The 18,985-nt window shown below is 45.6% G+C and overlaps 3 protein-coding genes across 5 annotated transcripts; 1 reads left to right on the forward strand and 2 right to left on the reverse strand.

Annotated features, from left to right (window-relative positions):
• Window positions 1–547: 547 nt before the first annotated feature.
• LOC125713958 (transmembrane protein 120B-like) lies at window positions 548–7,103 on the reverse strand. Its single transcript, XM_048984788.1, has 12 exons — window positions 6,870–7,103; window positions 5,853–5,971; window positions 5,617–5,733; window positions 5,413–5,472; window positions 4,799–4,894; window positions 4,552–4,641; window positions 4,310–4,375; window positions 4,132–4,193; window positions 3,457–3,549; window positions 3,067–3,131; window positions 2,703–2,771; window positions 548–2,399 (listed from the first exon to the last, which is right to left on the reverse strand). The coding sequence occupies exons 1-12, from the start codon at window positions 6,930–6,932 to the stop codon at window positions 2,232–2,234; spliced, it is 1,068 nt and encodes a 355-aa protein (XP_048840745.1). The 5' UTR covers window positions 6,933–7,103; the 3' UTR covers window positions 548–2,231.
• Window positions 7,104–7,197: 94 nt separating this feature from the next.
• morn3 (MORN repeat containing 3) lies at window positions 7,198–10,866 on the forward strand. 3 transcript variants are annotated; one of them, XM_048984791.1, is made up of 5 exons: window positions 7,198–7,293; window positions 9,042–9,199; window positions 9,468–9,627; window positions 9,920–10,104; window positions 10,570–10,866. In XM_048984791.1, the coding sequence occupies exons 1-5, from the start codon at window positions 7,269–7,271 to the stop codon at window positions 10,657–10,659; spliced, it is 618 nt and encodes a 205-aa protein (XP_048840748.1). In that variant the 5' UTR covers window positions 7,198–7,268; the 3' UTR covers window positions 10,660–10,866. The 3 variants fall into 3 exon arrangements, with proteins under 3 accessions (XP_048840748.1, XP_048840747.1, XP_048840746.1); XM_048984790.1 differs by lacking the exon at window positions 7,198–7,293 and adding an exon at window positions 8,400–8,801 and having other exon boundaries at window positions 10,576–10,866; XM_048984789.1 differs by lacking the exon at window positions 7,198–7,293 and adding an exon at window positions 8,401–8,801.
• Window positions 10,863–17,625, reverse strand: LOC125714011 (calcium release-activated calcium channel protein 1-like). Its single transcript, XM_048984792.1, has 2 exons — window positions 17,326–17,625; window positions 10,863–12,983 (listed from the first exon to the last, which is right to left on the reverse strand). Exons 1-2 carry the CDS (start codon window positions 17,437–17,439, stop codon window positions 12,435–12,437), a joined length of 663 nt encoding a protein of 220 aa, XP_048840749.1. The 5' UTR covers window positions 17,440–17,625; the 3' UTR covers window positions 10,863–12,434.
• Between the last annotated feature and the right edge of the window lie 1,360 nt (window positions 17,626–18,985).

Consider the following 18,985-nt stretch of genomic DNA (forward strand, 5'->3'; position numbering starts at 1 on the left):
TGTGATTATTTGTGATAATGTGAGTTTCCATCACTCCAACCCAACCAGGCAATGGTTTGCCAACCACCCCAGGATGCTGATGGAATTCCTACCTCCATATTGCCCATTCCTCAACCCAACTGAGGACTACTTCTCTGCTTGGAGGTGGAAGGTACATGGCTGTAACCCACATACACAAATGACATTGCTTGCTGCCATGGAAGCTGCGTGTGAGGATATAACAGCAGACGCCTGCAGAGGCTGCATAAGATGTTGTACGTGGTTCTTTCCACACTGCACTGCAAAGGCAGATATCTGTTGTGATGTGAATGAGAACATGTTGCCCAATATACAGGATCTTCTGCAATTGCACAAAGCATTTAGAGTCTCAGTATGAATATATTGTTTCCCTTTTTGATTTGGTAATTTTTTTGTTTTTTCATTTCATATGTTATGCATATAAGGCAAATAAGGCATTGAAATGCATTTTTTTGCTAGACTGCAATTGCAGTGCATGGTATGTCACCATATACCTTGCAATCAATAAAATGTTCTTCTTGAAACAATCTCCCACGATCAGTGTTTTTATTTTTATGTTTCCTGCCCTTGTCATTCAGATGTTTTGTGCGTCAGAAAATGATAAAGTTGTTTGTTAGGTTCCGTTGTTTGAGCCGTAATCGATGGACCAGACCAGAGACGCTTTCTCTCGGAGGAAGGAGTTTATGTCCAGATGATGTTCTCTAGTGCAGTAGATGTTGTTACGCGCAGCCTTCTCAACCTTCTTCTCCTAACTTGTGTGTCATACCGGCCTTCTCACAGAGTCTAAGACAATAGACCATGTTTGATCACAGCCAGGCAGGAGCGACAAGACAAAAGGTCAGGAACCAGACAATGGTGATGTATGACTTGGTTCCTTGATCATCCAAGCTTGTGGCAGCCTGACTTTTCAGTCTTGGTTAGGTGGTTTGCATAGGATAGCCCTCAATAGGGAGTGAGGACCAGGGGCTTTCCTAATGACCATTACTACCATCGGTATGATTACAGGTGGCCACAAGCTGGGATTTCTCTGTTACAAAGTGATATTATAATCAGTAATATCACAAAAGAATATAGTAACATCATATAGTTTAAACAAAAACATTGTGGAAACAGAAAATGAAACAACAGTGTGATATTCAGGTGAGAATGTGAATGAAGTCGTGTGCTATTTTCCTTAGTATTTGTAATTAATTTCAATAATATATGCAATAAATAAATGGCAATGTATCGCAGAATCTAATTGCAGTACCTGCTGTATTGTAAAGAATCGCAATAGTATTGCATAGTGGCTTAAGTATCATGATAGTGTGATATTGTGATCTTTCTGGCAATTTCCATAACCCCGTGAATGTGGTGTTACTGTATTAAATCATTTTCTGGTGTCTATAACAATAATAGCATTACAAGTCAAAGTACAAAGTACAAATGTTAACAAACAAATATATTCCATCCATCCATTATCTGTATTCACTTGCACTACTCATGGTTGCGGGGGGGTCTGGAGCCGATGTGCGCAAGGCAGGGAACAGGAGCAGGAACAGGAGCAGGAACAGGAGCAGGAGCAGGAGCACACACACACATGCTAGATTTCCAGCTTCGTCTTCTTGGCAGGATGTTTTGAAATGTACAAAATGGGGGGGTCTTTTTTCCATGAAGACAGACTCCACGAGGCTCACTGCAGACAGGACGACACGGATGTGCCTCATGGTCCAGGCAGACAAACTCCGCGAGGCTCACAGCAGACAGGACGACACGGATATGCCTCCTGCTCTAGCCTACTCTGAAACGACGCCCTTTGAAAGTTCACTGTCACCATCCCCACTGATGCTGTGGGCCACTTGGTGACCATGTCCAAGTTAATATGACAGAGAAGAAGGGAGTTACTGCAAACAAGCACATCAGGCAGCAGGAAACAGAAGGATGACCTAAATTATGCTCTGAGGTATATTTCTAAATAAATGACTGAATTTCTCTATCTGTCCACTTGTATTGCATATCGTGTCAATGGAGTCCCTCCATGCACATGAAAGCCACACTGCAGGGCTAGACAGACCTCTTCAGAAGCACGTGGATCACGAGCTTCCAGCAGCTCTGCCTCTGTCTGAGAGTCAGGGCAAGCGACACGCGACTCCAGTGAGGCGGCGTTCCTCTGCTAGTCTGAGGACGGGAGCTGCCCCCACTCCCCGCACCCCCAACGCCATGATGTCCTCGCTCTAAAGACTCTGCTCCCAGACCTTCCTCCTGCTCTTCTGTGGCGACAGTGATGGCTCCGTCTTCTGGATCTTTTCTGCGTTCTTCTGAAACTTCTGGTGAAGCACTTTTAGAGTGGTGAGGAAGTTTCCCAGGAAGAGGACGAGAAAAGCGGGGGCCAGAGTGACAACCTGAAGGGTGACGCATCACAAGAGCCCCGATTAGTTTAGTGATGCCTCCAGAACTGGCCTTTATCTGCATTCAGCTTCAGCCATGTTCAGCTAAAACACAAAAGGATTCAGACCAACAGCCAAAAGGGTTCAACATGCTGAAGTTAAAGATAAACATTTTGTAAGGCAGATTGAGAACTTATCAGGAGCCCCATCTGATCCAGGTTCAGGATCAAGGCTTATATAGGGTCAATTAACTGAGAGCAAAATCAGGCCCTGAAGAGTCCAGGTGAAAAGGATGAAGCAGAAAGGTGTGTGAGTCACCTGCCACTCTCTGCAGTCTTCATGCCTGGACAAGCCAAACAAGGTCACCGCGTTGTACAGCTGCCAGAACTAGATACAGAGGACAGAGGAGGACCACGTTCAGCTTCATTATGGGAGCAGAACGGCGGTTTCAGTAGGCGGACAGGCTGAGAGAGACAGCAATGCGGGCGTGCAGATACTGCCTGAGCTCACAGAGCTGGAGGCTTCGGGAGATGTTTGAGATGAACTGCAGATGGGGCAGAGAGACAGGAAATCCCCAAAACCCCGCTCCCCCGAAACAACCAGTCTCTTAGGCCACCCCTATGCCTCAACCTCATCACCTGATTAGGGTGATGTCCCCCCCCCCCAGCACAGTCACACTTACATGACAGAAGAAGAGAAAGGGCAGGAGGAAGGTGAGCCCTCCCCACATCCAGGACTGAAATCCTTCTGGAGAACAGGCAACAAATGCACCAATGAAATGTAGCCCTCAGGGCCCCCTACTGCTCAGTTTTAAACCTGCAGCCACAGGGTCGGCCTGAATTACTCAAAATGGTATTGCAGGGAAATTTCTTTGGGAGCAATTCAGCTACATAAAGATAAAAACTTACAACAAGGAAATCACACTGAATCAAACTATTCACTAATACATACTAAAGATACATTTTAACAGTGTATATTTTTTTAATTGAAAACACCAGTTTCGATCACTCTGCAGGGAGGTCATTTCATGTACAGTTCAGCACCAGACATGGTTTGGGCTTCGATGTCTCACCTACAGTCAGGTCCAGGTGGTCCCTCTCGCCAAGGGCCCGGAGCCTATACAAGCAGCCGCGCTGGTAGTAATACTGCAGGAACTGTACAAAACCTGCAATGCCAACAAGCAGAATGTTCCAGAAACCCAAACCCGATGCCCAGTTTCCAAGCAGCACCTTGATATAAGTACTAAAACACAGACATCGGCACTCCGTTCTCTGAATCAAATCTCTAGTCATTACAAGCTGAGTATGATCAGAGGTTAATCTCCAGACACCTCCTGCCCTGTAGGACATTGGATGCCCTCATGCAGCGTTTAGCAACTCAGTGTTGTGTAAGATGTTGGCCAAGCAGGCCGGATGTTGCAAACGCCGCCCGAGCTACAGCAGGACAGACAGTCACACACCCTCGATGGACATGGTGGCCGAATGGAGACCATATGGACTGAGTTACGGAACTGGGTTCACTAGATACACAATCACGAGGAATTCACAATAGTTTGTGTCTCCTAATATCCTTGAAATAAGAAATTGACAGCTTTTGATTTAATCTTTTTTCAGCTGTGATGGATTAAATCACCCTTTTCTCAGACTGGGTGCCATAGCCACACCTGTGAAGGACCTTCACCTCAATGACTGTGACACCTACAGGTAGCCAGGGCATAGTGCGCCTCTCAGCCCAACCGGACACCTACTCTGGTAGATGGAGAATCCCAGGAACTGATTGCGGAACATCTGATACATCATCCCATCTGGCCTTTTCAGAGAGGGAAATCAAACATGAGAAACACACTATGCTGCGATGCCGTTCTTCAGGACAGACGCAACGAGCCGGTGTGAGACTCTGCTCCTGTGACCAGAGGAATAACTCACCAGGTCAGCATCACACCAGAGAGGAACGTGGAGACGTAGTGGTGTGATACCCACCAGCCTTTAATCCTTAAAAAAAGACAACACGCAGTTTACTTTATTCACATTCGCTATTGATCATGTTCTGAATAGGCAAACGTGACTAGCAGAGTTTGTTTTTCTTAAAAAACAGAAAACCAAAGTCCATGCATTGCTCCCAATTCGAGGGGCCGTTCTTGGGACACAGTGAGCTGCGGCACTCTTACCTGGAGCCGTTACTTATGAGGATGCTCTCGCGTATAGTTAGCGTGCAGTAATACCACACCAGCAAGAAGTTAAAGATCTCATCTGTGACCCTGAACAGAAACACATACACCTGACACTGACTCAGAACACTGACTGTATCAGGAATGAGGAAAATATTTGATTTATAGAGCATGACTAAATGAACAGGATACAAGGCATCTTTGAAGTTAAACTAAAACAGCAACAGTAACAAAAGCGACTTCTTACCGATAAATAACTATAAAACGGCAGGTTATGGCCCCCAGCATCAGGATGATAGTCAGGTATAATTTGAACTTCTCATATTCATCTTTGTAGGCAAATCTATTCATAGGGAACAAAGAGCATCAGAACAAAGCTGGAAGGAGTGTGCCGTCTCACTCCACGACCGTCCGTCTGCACGCTGTGTGCCGTCTCACTCCACGACCGTCCGTCTGCACGCCGTGTGCCGTCTCACTCCACAACCGTCCGTCTGCACGCCATGTGCCATCTCACTCCACAACCGTCCGTTTGCACACTGTGTGCCGTCTCACTCCCTGGTCATCTGTCCGGACGGCGTATGCCGTCTCACTGCACGACCGTCCATCTGCACGCCGTGTGCCGTCTCACTCCCTGACAGTCCGCCTGCACGCCGTGTGCCGTCTCACTCCACGACAGTCTGTCTGCACGCCGTGTGCCGTCTCACTCCACGACAGTCCGTCTGCACGTCGTGTGTCGTCTCACTCCACAACCGTCCGTCCGGACGGCATGTGTCGTCTCACTCCCCAACCGTCCATCCACACTGAGATTTCCTCAGTGTTAAACTACCCAACAAGATGCCCTGATAGTGGAAGCAGACTTACTTTGCTTGGTTGCTGAGCAGAGTCACGTTTACATTCCCCAGAACCAGATTTAAGTACAGCCTGAAAGAGATGATCATGAAAAACATTCTCCAGTATCTGCATTCTACCTGCATTAAATGCACAAATTACATTATAAGTGTGTCGCTTAGCTTGGTCATAATCACTGTTTACGCACTTTGGATGACTACCCACCCATGAACTCACCCATTTTTCTTTGGCAAATATGCTTCCATATCGAAGAAGACATTCTGCCTGTCTCTGATCTGCGCCTGTATCTCGCGAATCTCCTCCTGTTCCTTGGGACTGCTGGATTTCGCACACCTGGGGAATCAGATCACGGTCACAGTGGCAGCAGCCATGCCGCGAACGGCCAGCAGGGGACAGCGAGAGAGCAGCCTGTGCGGCCGTGCTTCTGATCGGAGTGAGGCAGGGCGGCATACCGGTGCAGGCTGGAACGCAGCTCAGACAGGCTCCGCTTCTGCCTGCGGATGGAGGCGCTGCACGCGCTCTGCAGGCTGCTCAGCTGGCCAAGTTTCTGCCGGTAAACTTTATGAGCTTCCTAGGAGATGCATGAAAAACACATAAATGAATGTGACGACTCCTGAGGCACTGTCTGCAAAGTTACGAATAAAACCTGTCCTCTGCACCACTGAGAAACATGTGCATTTAAATATCATAATATAAAAGGTACTATCTATCTGATTATGCCTTTGCTGGGCCCTGAGAAGGGCCGCCCGTCCGTGGCAGTGTTCCCTGTAAGAGTGCCATATTCCGGAACCTCCCGAGATAAATGTGGAATGTAGCTGAAGCCTTCACTCAGGACCACCCCCCCCCCCCCCCCCCACACACACACACACACACACACACACACATATATACACACCTCCCTCACCAAAATTATATATTATTTATCACCTCCTAAATAAACTACAGTGCATAAAATGTAAAAGTAAATATTTATAGTCACAAATGCAGTTCAAATAAAGTTCTCCACTAAGATATACGTTTTTATAAAACAGAAATTGGCTGTAAACCGGGCTTGGACAGAATGAACATACTACTAGGATTTTTTTGCAAACATCTGGCAAATTATACACAAGGTATAATATTATGACTATAAGCAGTTGTTGACACTGTCATGGCACAGCACAGCTCGTCCGAGTAAACAAGCCAAGGTAAACCATGATCAATCATTAATGATACCAATCCAGCATTATCCTTTTTGGTGTTTAATATTCAGGGAAGCTGACTGTCATTGCCACTGCCGGTCGCACTGCTCACGCCGGTTTGTCAGCTCAGGCCCCCCCAAGGGGAAGCAAACAATGGGCGGCATAGCGGGCTGGTGGCGTGCGGCTGGCCACGGGAGCTCCTCCGGGCTTCGACACCCCCCGGGGTATCCGCCGGGGTCTCTCGAGGGCTGGCCGCCTCCCAGCATCATGCCCGGTTCACATCCATACCTGCAGCTGCTGAAATTCCCTGTCAATCTCCTCCCACTCCGCTAGGCACTTCTGCAGTGACATTTTTATAACAGGCTTCTCTTTGCCGTCCTTTCGCTCGTTCTTCTTTAGCCCCGACTCTGTCTCTCGCTCCCCCTCCCATGCACGGAGGTCCTTTCGGGGATCCAGCCCCCAAAGTGCGAAGACAGTGCTGCTCCTGCCTGCTCAGTGACTCCCGGAAACCTGCGCTGGCTCCGCCGCCGGCTCGTGGATGAAGGTGGCGCAGGCATGAAAGTGCCGCCCAATGACTAAAAAAGAGCCAATCGGAGTCCACGTGTGTTTGCGATGTGGAAACGCTGACGGGGGATCGCGCAGGGTCTCTGACCGCGTATGGCGGAGTGAAACAGAGCAAACGGAGGGATGCGCCGTCAGACACGCGTAGCAGGTCTGTTATATGTAACAAAAAATCTCCCTTGCATGCCACACAGTTTCGAAATACTTAAGGGATCCTTTCTGCAAATTTCAATTTAAATTGTTTGGCAATTTCAATATAAAGTAAATCCAATTTTCAGTATCGTTGCTTATAAGTTTATGTTTAAGTTTTGATAAATTTTGCTTTGGATATTTACGTGGATTCATTTATTAGCAATATCATATCAGGCTACGAAGAACTGTATTTTTCCTACCATGTGTTTTGTGGGTCACTAATTTCAGACATTTTACCAATTCATATCACACCTGGCTGTATATTAAATACTGTGTCTTAGTGAAATTCATAACATATGAGAAGTTTGAAGTTGTTTTCTGAATTTGTCTGCAATTGCTTTTAAAATTCATTTGAGCGAGTCGTATTTTAAGTAGACGTATTGGTGTCATTTGTAATGGTTGCCTATTGTCTGAGATACAATATATAAATATATAGTATAAATATATAAAACGTATATAAGCTGCAACTGACTAGATAAATGAAAGCAGGACGTCAGAATTATGTATTATTAATGTAGCTAATGCATTACCTACAGTATTATGTAAGAATGAGTCTGGAGCGTCATAATACGAAGAAATGTAGCTATGAAATGTTCTATTAAAACTAGCAAAGTATTTCTTGCAACATGGTTCTAGGCATGAGTGACGGGTGCTAGTAGTAAGTAATTAATATGAAAAACAATCTTTTTTCAAAGAGCCGTAAATGGCGCAACCCAGCAAATTCAGGACTTCGAAACGACCATAATAGTTAATGTACTTCGGCGCAGTCCGCGGCTAGTCAGTTGCTGGGTAGTAAATCCATCCATCCATCCATCCAACCATCCATCCATCAATTTATCAGTTTTATACATTTCATGATTAACTTAAAACGAGAAGAATATACATAAATTCTTCCTTGTTTGAATTTAGTCGATGTGATATTTATGGGCATCCTTTAACATTATATGCTTTTTGATACTGTTAATACCATGACTATAATATATGCAGACCGGTATGCTACTTACATAGTGAAACATCTTTTGCGTCATTGCATTGCAGTTTCTGAAGCACGTGGTAATTTGGGGAAAAGGCGTCGCGCTGTCATGGTTACAGACGACGCGGTGTCGTGCCAGGGAAACCGAGTTTGGTTACTGCTTCTCTTAAACTTCACTGTTTTGCTAACGCAAACGTCATGCATTAAGTCTTAGTTCCGAGGTCTATGTGCACCAAAGGACATAGGTAAGATCGTTGAATGATATAACAAGCCGCTTTTTAATTAATAGTTAGTGCGCCATCCTTTATTCTGCATTTAGCTTGGGTGATGTACATGTATTTTGAAGCCAAGCATGCCGTTCCTAAAAAAAGCTAGAAAGGAACAGCTGAGCAAAATTTGGGACAAGAAAGCGCAGAAATGCGGCCTGCGGCACACGGTCTACTCCGTCAACGGGGAAGAGTACACTGGCGAGTGGCTAAATAACAAGAAACACGGTAAATGTCGCTGATCACTCTGTAGTCGGGCTATGGAAAGGTACACTGGCTTAGATGTAGAAATATACATTCCCCATGACCACAAAAGCAACAGGAACATGTTGTTTTTGCAACTATACAGAAAACCTCCCTCTGTATGATTTTGCGTGTATTTTAGTTAGCCTTTAAAATATTAATGATGATTGACGCAGTGTGCCACTTAATCGGCACTATATGACGGGAGATTATTTTTCCAACTAGGAAAAGGCACCAACATCTGGAAGAAGAGCGGAGTCCTTTATGATGGAGAGTGGAAATACGGACAGCGCCATGGTTTGGGGACGCTAAGCACGTTGAACCCAGTATCTAAAGAGTATGTGAAGCTTTATTCAGGCGAATGGGAAAATGACAAAAGGAATGTAAGTGATTATAATATCAGAGTGACGTGAAATAGGGGTAAAGGCAGGACTGGCAGTAATAAGCAGAACAGGAAGTGAGCCAGGGTCTGAGAACTGCCTGTGCTGTGGAGGAAGCGAAATGATCAGCAGTTTCCTTTGGGGGGGGGGGGGGGGGGGCTACAAAAAGCAGATCTGGCCTGTAGACCTTAATGCATTGTTTTTGTTCTTAATACATTTGCTTTGTATGTAAAATTATGCAGTTTACTAGATGCGCCTGGTTACTTCTCAGGGGTTCGGGTCCTGCTTCTACAGCGGCTCTGCCCACTACGAGGGCGAGTGGAGGGGGAACGAGAGGAGCGGCTGGGGCAGGATGCATTACGAGAACGGAGACGTGTACGAGGGCGAGTGGCTGCGCGATAAGCCGAATGGGCAGGGCTTGCTGTGCCTTGGTAAGGCCCCCCCACAACGTTCGTAGCAGCGACGACAATGAAACACCCCATCGAGGGGATGCTAACTGTGGCTGGGGGCGTGATAAGGCTGGGGTCTGCTCTCTCACCCTCCATCATGGGATGTATATTTCAGCATGTAGTACTGATATCATTGGAATCACAAAAGAAATGGGTGCAGTGTAAGATTTTCTTGCGGAAGCTCATGATTTTAAAAGGTAGCACAGAAATGAGAGCTGGACTAGTGAAAGCTGCCCTCACATTATAGTACCAAAATTCCAGATCTCTCCCACAGCCAATCAGAACAGGTACGAGGGCACCTGGGAGCAGGGTGAGAAGCATGGTGCTGGCAGGTTCTTCTTCCTGGACAAAGGCCAACTCTACGAAGGGCTCTGGGAGCACGGTGTCGCCAGATGTGGAACAGTGACGGACTTTGAGAGAGAGGAGGCCCCTGCTGCCCCTCCATACCCTATCCCAGAGGTGGGGGGGGGGGGGGGGGGCAAATCAGGGCCGTTGACGGGCTACAGGCCTTTAATGACATGCCTAAGGTTCAACCAGCCACAGGCAATTGCAACATTTTCACACGTCAGTAGTTAACTGCCTCACAAACAAAACAGGAAACAGAGAACACCAGCAAGAAAGTCTACAGCAAGTTTGAAGTCTGATTATTGGGGCTGTAGGGGAGGAGATATAGGCAAAGGAAGAGAGAGGACAAAAACACACTGAATAAATACAATCCTCTGGTCTTGTGTTGTAATTCAGGGGGGATTCCTTGGTCTTGAGATGTACATTATAAACTGCACAAGAACAGAACACCTGTTCTACACAACAGACTAAATATGGCACCTGTAATTTTACAATATGTATATAGAAATCAATACAAAGTCTAAAGAGTCACATTATCATTTTCTGTAATGATGCTAAACTAAGGTTTGTGTGTTGAAGGTGCAGCTGATGGACCCACACTCAGTGCTGCTGGAGACAGGCAGCAATCTGTATGGAGCCGAAAAGAACCAGCCCGTCAGGGGACAGTAGGACAGGGGGAAACCATTTAGGACCCTTCCGATATCATGCCAAATTCTGTAGCCAATGACGGTGAGGGTTTTTACTCATTGCCGAAAAAGTATTAAATTACAAGATCATGCTTAGTACATAATCTCTTATCAGACTATGTCTGCTGGCGTAGAATTTGCTTAACTTGGACTGTTCTGGAATATTCCAAAATAAAAGCCAAACAATGAAGTGTATTTGAGATTTATTTACACATTGATATATTCACCTGTTTAAGTCTGAACACACTTTTGCTATAATTTACTTGTGTAAATGATTGATTGACAGTGTTTCAGTTTCATCTGTTACCCAACACAGAGTAACAACTCTGTGGGTTTGCATTTTGGGGCACTATTTCACCTTCGTAATGACGAAACATGGCAAGTGAAGACAATCATTAACCAGAGTGATTACAAAGGGCATGTTTCTACATTTAAAAACAGTGCATAAATCTTTCAGATTTGTATGTTAATCACTTTCAGCAGCCTAAGCAGTGGCAATAAAAATGAGCACATCATAACAGACAAACATTATTTACTCTGAAATCATTCGGCATTGATATTTTGGCAAAACTCACATTTGGAGATGCTGATCATATTTCATGGCACAAAAAGCAATATCATCAGTTTTTGGCTCAGATCGTAGTTTCATCTGAAAATATCGAAGATACAACTCTGATCCTCTTTAAAAAGGCATGTTGCAGATTGCCACAAATTTACCACAAGATGTCGCTAGAGGGTCACAGCACTTGCCAAGTATAAGCTGGCCCAAATTCCTAGGCCAGGCTGCCAGACACATTTACAATGTACAATGAATGTAGACTTGCTAGCAACTAAGCTATTGACATATTTCAAGGTTCCTTGCAGTTTATCTAATCACACCAGTGGTAATAAAAATAAAAACAGTAGGTAGTGGGGCGGTTAGCTCCACCGATGGCAGAAAGCTGCTCTCAGTGCTTCCGGAGAAAGAAGAGGCAGAGAGCTGCATTTCTGTCCGACAGTCACGCAGGGGAAAAACCCAGATTTATGTAGATGTAGAAAACAGTCTCATCGTCAGTGCCAGGACTAATGAAAACATACAAGGAGTGACATGAATATCAATAGCAATCATAACAGACATAGCTATTGGAACACCTGCCTGCTACAGATATGTGTGTGTGGACAAGCCAACGCTGTTCACACGCCTGACAGCTATAAAACATCCAGAAAGCATTTTTCCATGATCCCCAGGATTTTTTCTGACCCTCATCTATACGTGATGGAGGAAAGAAAAACAGTCAAGAAAACAGAATTATCCCCTGCATATCGAAATGTGCCACCAGTGGTCACTATCCTTCAATGCATAACCAAATGCAATATCTGTGATCAATACATGGCCCACTAGTGGCAGAAAACCGTAATGACCACATGACGTCTTAAGGAGGCATTGCCTTTGTGTGCAACGCCTGCTTCAACAACTCAAAAAAAGAAAAAGAAATTAAAAGCTGTAACATACAGAGATATATGTTGGCCACTGGAATAAAATTACTGTTCTTTGTGAAAACCAAACACCACATCAGAAATAAAGGCATTTCACGCATAAATAAATCAGGGAAGCATTCTTTATGGGCTGGCTATTTTGCAGACGCAACAGAAACCAAACAGAAATCAAATGGAAATAAGATATACAGAACAAGAGCAAAACACAGCTGATGCGCGTTTGTGCAGCGTGAATATTCACGGCTGCAGTCATCTTCAGAGCTGCCTCCCCCCCGCAAGCCGCTACGGGAAGCGCGAGACACTGGCCGCCTCCCCTCTGTGGTCCAGCTCGTTCTGAAGCCGTGTGATGTTAGACAGCTCCTCCAGCTCCTGGAACTGCCGGTCTGTCTTGTGGCTGACGAGCGAGCGGTAGAAGTGCACGGCGAAGACGATGAAGACCAGGGCGAAGGGCACCATGATGAAGGTGGAGGCGATCGCAGCTGCCCTCCCAGAACTCATGGTGCCATTGCCCTCACCCGACGGAGGCTTGACGGGCAGGAACTTGACCCAGCAGAGCAGGACGACCTCGGCCAGGAAGAGCAGCGTGCCGATGACGGTGGAGAAGGCCCAGGCCAGCTCGATGTAGCGGTGCATGCGCTCGTGTGGCGACTCCTTCACCGAGTTGAGGTTGTGCACGTTGCTGACAGCCTCGATGTTGGGCAGGATGCAGGTACTGATCATCAGTGCGAAAAGGTGCACAGCCACCAGCACGGTGGTGCAGGCGCTGAAGGCGATGAGCAGCCCAGCCGGGTAGCTGTCTGTGCTCTCCAGCTGGACCTCCACCATAGCCACCTGAAGAAAAGCCCGAGAGAGCACACCATGAGCCCGGTCGCTGCTCATCTGGCCCCTGCCACGCCCCTCATCCTGCACGTCCTGCCCCATGGGACCTTCCTCCCATTACAGATGCTCAGGGTGTCCGCAGAAATCCTGATGTGAAATCTATGACTTTCTAAGACCTTTCAATACCACTTGAAGCCAAATTTAAGACCAAACTGCAAGCGGAAATATGCTTTAGCAGAATCAATACCCACGCATTTACATTTCAGTGACGCAACTGACTTTTCATTCAATGATGTTTTTTTTTTTTTTTTTAAAAAAAAAAAGTCCAACAATTGATGGGTGAATAACAAACCAAACGTTAGAGTGACGATCAAGTCCTGGGTCACTCAATTATGAGAAATCCTCCTACCAAGGAACTTCAATCAGAACAGACAGACAGACTTAGACTGACACATTTAATGTCCCATATTTCAACATTACGGGCATATAAAAAGTGACAGATTTAACAGATATCAAATGACACTTTCACATGGGTTTCTGCTTCAAAAACAACGCCTCAGACCAAATACCTAGCTAATGTGTGTTCCGACAGCTGCATAAAGCCCATGCTATATTAGCAGCAACAGTTCAACTTCCGCTCAAAAAAACACAGCGTGAGTATGTGACTGGGAAGATGACAAAAGCGATGACATATTTTAGGAGAGGGACACCCAGGTCCCATTGTACTGCAAATCTGATTTTAAATGATACATGTGGCTACTCCGTTCACAATTACATAATCACCTGATCGCGACTATGTGACCATAGTACCGAAGGAGTCCAGTCTTCGTCTCAACTCACTGGATAGCATCCATGTCTCACAGTCATACAGCAAGACCGGGAGCACCAGGACTCTAAAGACTTAGACCTTCGTCCTCTTGCAAAGATATCGGGAGCGCCACACACCCCTTTCCAGCGACCTCATGACCCCCCATGACCTCCCAATCCATCTGCTGACTTCATAGGAAGAGTCACCAGAGACATCAATGTCACTGCTGAGGTGGGTACTACTGGACCTAAGCTGAATCTTATGAGTAGCAACAAGTCTGTGGTCAGAATTCACAAACCGGGCACTTCTGTAGACCCTGCAGTTCTGCAGGAGCCTCAAGCATCTGCCCATGAGGATGTGATCAACCTCCTTCGCTGCACCACCAGTACTGGATTAACAAGTCCAACGATGCAGCTCAGGATGCTGGAACCAGGATCCAGGACTCGCAGCCCCTGACCTTCCACAAAGTCAAGGACCATGGAGCCACTCTCACCCCGGTCTCCAGACCCATGGGGACCAACACAATCTTCATAGCCAGTCCTGTCAGTGCCAGTGGCTGCATTGAAGTCACCCATGACCACAGAAGTGCCACCTGGTGGGCACCCATCAACCACCGAGCGAAGTAAAATGTCTCCCCCAACAAGACATCACTCACTGCGGTTGGAGCATACACCAAGACAACAGACCCAAGGAGAGCCTTAGCCTGAGCCTCATAAAACACTTGTTGAAAGGAGTGACATCAGACACCATCAGAAGGAGCCGATCCGCTACAGCAACAGCTACTCCCTGAGTATGGCAGCCGTCAGACCGACCAGACCAAAAGTAGGTATGAAGTAGGTACACCCACCTACAGAGATCTGACCACTCCCCAGTTTGTGTACCTCAGAGTGCTGCCACAGAAACACTGAGTTTACGAAGATCCCCCAACAGCAGCGGAAGATGGTCATCTTGCCGGAGAGACAAGACATTCCAGGCTTGTACCCAGATGGGTCGCCTCAAACTGGGACCCAAGTATGCTGCAGCAAAATCAGCAGATTATGCCAATAGGACAAATAACTGAAATGTATGATATTTTGCCAATTTATTTTTCTGATCCCACTGATGTTCCAGCCATATTAATATCACTCCACAAGTGCCATATTCCAAACATTTACCAAAATACAATGTCGCTGGATAGCTGCAATTTCAACTGATGGAAATACAGACTAACATTTCAGATGTGGGATATTTAGGTAATAGTGCTGATTGAAAAACTGGAAATACATGACTGGAGTAAACACTTAAAATGATAAGCAAAGTAATCCAGATTTCTCATTTAGCCGGATAACTTGTGTTTGCTGAGTGGGGAAATCAGGTTCAGAATTTGGATGTCTGACTACAACCCCACTTGGACACAGATATGCAGTTCAAAACTTGAATATATGGCTAGGAGATTTTTTTTGGACATTTGTGGAAATGCAAGAGAGGTACAGCCCCCAATATTGGCCTTTCAGAAAATGTCATAAAAAGATGTCACATAACCTTTCATTCTCCCTCCTCAGGGGACATCGTCTCAACATCTTCACTTACATTTAGCCCAAAATACAAGTCGTTGTCGACTTATGACCATGATTGGTTCCAACTGGCTGGACACAAGTCGATTTGGTTGTAAGGTGGCCATTTATTTTATACTTTAAATTTTTCATATGTATAATATACTGTATAATAAAATATCATCTTTAAGTCATATAGTTTGGTGTTTTAGCGCTGATAGCAGTCGGGGCAGAAACTATCCTACATTCATGCTGGGCAGCACTCATGCTACCAGAAATGGCACAGTCTTGGTCACCTTTTTTAGTTTCAGAATGGTCAGTTGTAGGTTGCATAGGTTGTAAATTTATGATGACATGTGCCTTAATTCCGACAAGTTATCTGGCTAATCAAGAAATTCCACTTAGTGATACATGCCCCTTTTCTCAATAAACAATGAACTGACTATTGTAGTTTGCTGCAAATACAGACAATACAGTTTGCCATAAAATGGCAGGATGAATGACTGGACAAGTATACACATTGGAAAATGCTGCACATGAGCAGAAGTGCAATGTACAAATTGGGCAGGTGGTACGGATCAGGCAGTGACAACACCAACTGTTTATTGAGACTTAACTTCTTATTTGTTATTTATGTCATGTCTGCCCTTTTCCATTTGCAATTTCCGTTTACAAAGCTTAAAAGGCAAAGAGAAATGCAATCTTTATTTATATGATCCAATGTACAATGTCAATAAATACCTTATGAAGATGAGCTATGTGTATTAGTAAACAACTGATTAGGCTGTGTCTATGATAGTGGTATAAAATGAACAGAAAAAGACAAATCATTAAAACAATCCTCAACCAATCATGATAGTCTTACATGTGGCAACAAGGGTAAAATAATTATGGCAAGCACTGGGTAAGGGACTATGATCTCTGAAACAGCAAGACGTGCGAGGTGCTCACGGTCAGGCGTGGTACCTCATGAGCGTGGTCTGAGGAGGGTGAAACCACAAACTGCGACAGGCTGTTGGGCAGCCAGGACTCATCAATGCGGGATATGAAGAAAGACTATCAGGGGAACCAACAGAAAAGCTACTGCGGCACAAATGGCAGGTATCACAGATGATGATCAGGGGAGTGATGTGTCACGATACACAGAGCATTGAGGCCTATTGCGTATGAGGGTATACATTTCATACTGGTAAATGTATACCTTGTCCCACAGCATTGAGGTAAAAAGCAGTATGTGGGCATTTTCACTGCTTTAGATAATAAACATTTAGTTTAAGATTTGGTTTTCGTTTGAGTATGTTACTTCATAATCTACCTTGGTGCCAACTTTCGATGTATTTGCATTTAGCTGTACTCACTATTTCTGGGCACGTTTGCCTGGTGTGGCACTTCCGGCATTTATAACATCTGCAACATCTGCATGCGCGGTACACCGCGAGCATGCGGCCTCTCTGCCAGCGTCAGGTTGCTCGCGCCCCCACCAGGACAGTGAAGTTGCCTTTAAAAAGCTGCGAGTTTTGCAGGCAAGTCCTCGGGTTTCTGAGTGGGTGCATTCCGGGCACTGTACTCATAAGGCCGCGGTAAATATTAATAAACACTGTCACAGGAGCTCAAACATCCGAGGCTAGAGCGACAGAGGATCATATCCACTTTTATTTCCCAAAGGGTCTGTGTGTGTGGGAATGTGCCGAGGCAAGCCGTCCTTAAAGCTACCGAAGGGGCGCAGGGAACAGGGTCGGGTGTTAACCGAAGCAGAGCCGCCAAGGGGACGTTAACGGGAGTTATTCTACTATTCTACTATTATAGCGAGTTATTCGTCCAAAGGAACGGTATATTGAGTTATTCTTCCAGAGGGACGGTGTAGCGTGTTATTCTCCAGGAAAGCACTGCATTTCGGGACACTCCCACTACACAATAAGGGCGGCATTACCAGAGTTTACCCACTTTTCTCCGCGGTTCATGAATCCCGCACTTTACTAAGTAACTGAAAGTCGCTCCGCGACACTTTGCTCACCATGGCGAAGCCGGAGAGCAACGCCGACGTACGGCTGGACGCCTTGAGCTTGGCCCGGCTGAGGTAGAGCTTCCTCCAGGACAGTGCCTGCAGGGAGTGCTCGTTGAGGCTCATGCCGAGCGACCGGCTTGGATCCGCGGCTCTTGTCCGGCGGGGAGGGGAGTATCAGGGCTGCTCATGGGACTTGGGCGAACTTCGAGCTCCCTTGGTGCGCCTTGGCGGAAAGGCGAGGCGAGCAGCTGAACTCGAAGCGATTTCTTCACACTATCACGTGTCATCATCATGACCAAAACCCATTTTACCCAGAAGGCAGTGCGGCCGGTTCTCCGCGGCGCGCACCCCGCCTGCGCGAGCTCGGGAGCGCGCCTGAGGATCGGCCACGGGGCTGAATCTCGCTAAAGATATTTAACATTTTAAATATGTGATATTTAGTACATCTTATTTAAAAGAAGTGTACCATGCACTCAAATGAAGACAATTTAGGTATTCATTTGTTTAATATGGGCGTTCGTGGAAATTATATTTAATATATTACCAGAACACAGGCGCTCCCCGTCCGAGGTAAAATTTGCCTGGATAAGTCGGTGCCTCTCAGAAGTTGGCGCCCGACACGACTGCATATAGGACTGACCGGCTCTGTATATTACTGAACAAGTTATTGTCTCCGTCGTCAATACTTACGACATTTCTAGTGCAGATATAGCACAGGGCAGGGAGGGGCGGATTAATTATAATTAAAGACTCATTGCCTTCTCTGAATGTGTTTAAAAATCATAACTTTGATCTTAAATAACAGTGTCATTGTTTTATATAAATTAATTGTATTCTATGTACTTTTGGAGAGTTTGAGTACTTGTATGTGTTTTAGTTTGTGTTCATATTAATCATCTCTGTGTGTATGTATATGAAACTTTTGTCTTATTTTTCTTATTTGCTGCCATCTTCGCCAGGACTTCCTGGAAGAAGAAGAGATATTGTATCTCAATCCAGCCTTCCTGGTAAAATAAAGGATAAATAAATAAAATTTAAAAACTAATACGGGGGCACCAGGCTAACATCAGCATGGACACTCAGGTGCTGCCGATTTAACTAGCCCAGGGGCCTCAGATAAACTTAAATAACTTGAAGGTGTTCTCGTAAAGGGGCCACTTGAGCTATTTTTTTTAGCTGAAAGAGAAACAAGAGAGCAGTAAATAAATAAATTAATTAAATAATGTGACGTCAATAATCCGATAATCGGCATGCAGGGTGCCGCATTGTATAGCATTGTATAGCCCCGGCCGTGGGTGCTCTGGTGCTCTAGGCGAGATTCTGCTGTTCGCTCTCCCCGCTCCCCAGAGCAGCAATTTATTTATAAGATATTAAAACATTTTAGTAACAGAACGTATCTGGTTGCTAACTGGCTAGCGTGTGCCGGTAGTGAAATATTAAATCTATTGTAGAATGACTGTACTGTCACAGAACCAGAGGTAATCCTTCTGCTTTTTGTCGTTCACGCCCCCTATGAAATGGTGCCCTGCATGGGCTATCGTCTATTTCGCCCTTAGGGTGGACTGGCTCTGTGAGAGAGTGTCTGGGCACTGGTGTCAGCAGATTGATCTGCATATTCTTTTTTTTCAAAATCCATTTAGCGATTCCGCCCTGTATTTTCATACACGTG

Source organism: Brienomyrus brachyistius, chromosome 2 (genome assembly GCF_023856365.1).
Source record: "Brienomyrus brachyistius isolate T26 chromosome 2, BBRACH_0.4, whole genome shotgun sequence".
Taxonomy (NCBI): Eukaryota; Metazoa; Chordata; class Actinopteri; order Osteoglossiformes; family Mormyridae; genus Brienomyrus; species Brienomyrus brachyistius.

Coding starts and splice junctions, on each gene's coding strand:
- LOC125714011 (XM_048984792.1), bottom strand. CDS start 17,439: ATGAGCCTCAACGAGCACTCCCTGCAGGCACTGTCCTGGAGGAAGCTC. Junction 12,984..17,325: donor TGCTCTCCGGCTTCGCCATG/GTGAGCAAAGTG, acceptor GCTTTTCTTCAG/GTGGCTATGGTGGAGGTCCA.
- morn3 (XM_048984789.1), top strand. CDS start 8,660: ATGCCGTTCCTAAAAAAAGCTAGAAAGGAACAGCTGAGCAAAATTTGG. Junction 9,200..9,467: donor GGGAAAATGACAAAAGGAAT/GTAAGTGATTAT, acceptor GTTACTTCTCAG/GGGTTCGGGTCCTGCTTCTA. Junction 10,105..10,569: donor CTCCATACCCTATCCCAGAG/GTGGGGGGGGGG, acceptor TGTGTGTTGAAG/GTGCAGCTGATGGACCCACA.
- LOC125713958 (XM_048984788.1), bottom strand. CDS start 6,932: ATGTCACTGCAGAAGTGCCTAGCGGAGTGGGAGGAGATTGACAGGGAA. Junction 4,895..5,412: donor CTGCTCAGCAACCAAGCAAA/GTAAGTCTGCTT, acceptor CCCTATGAATAG/ATTTGCCTACAAAGATGAAT. Junction 3,132..3,456: donor CCACCTGGACCTGACTGTAG/GTGAGACATCGA, acceptor CCTGTTCTCCAG/AAGGATTTCAGTCCTGGATG.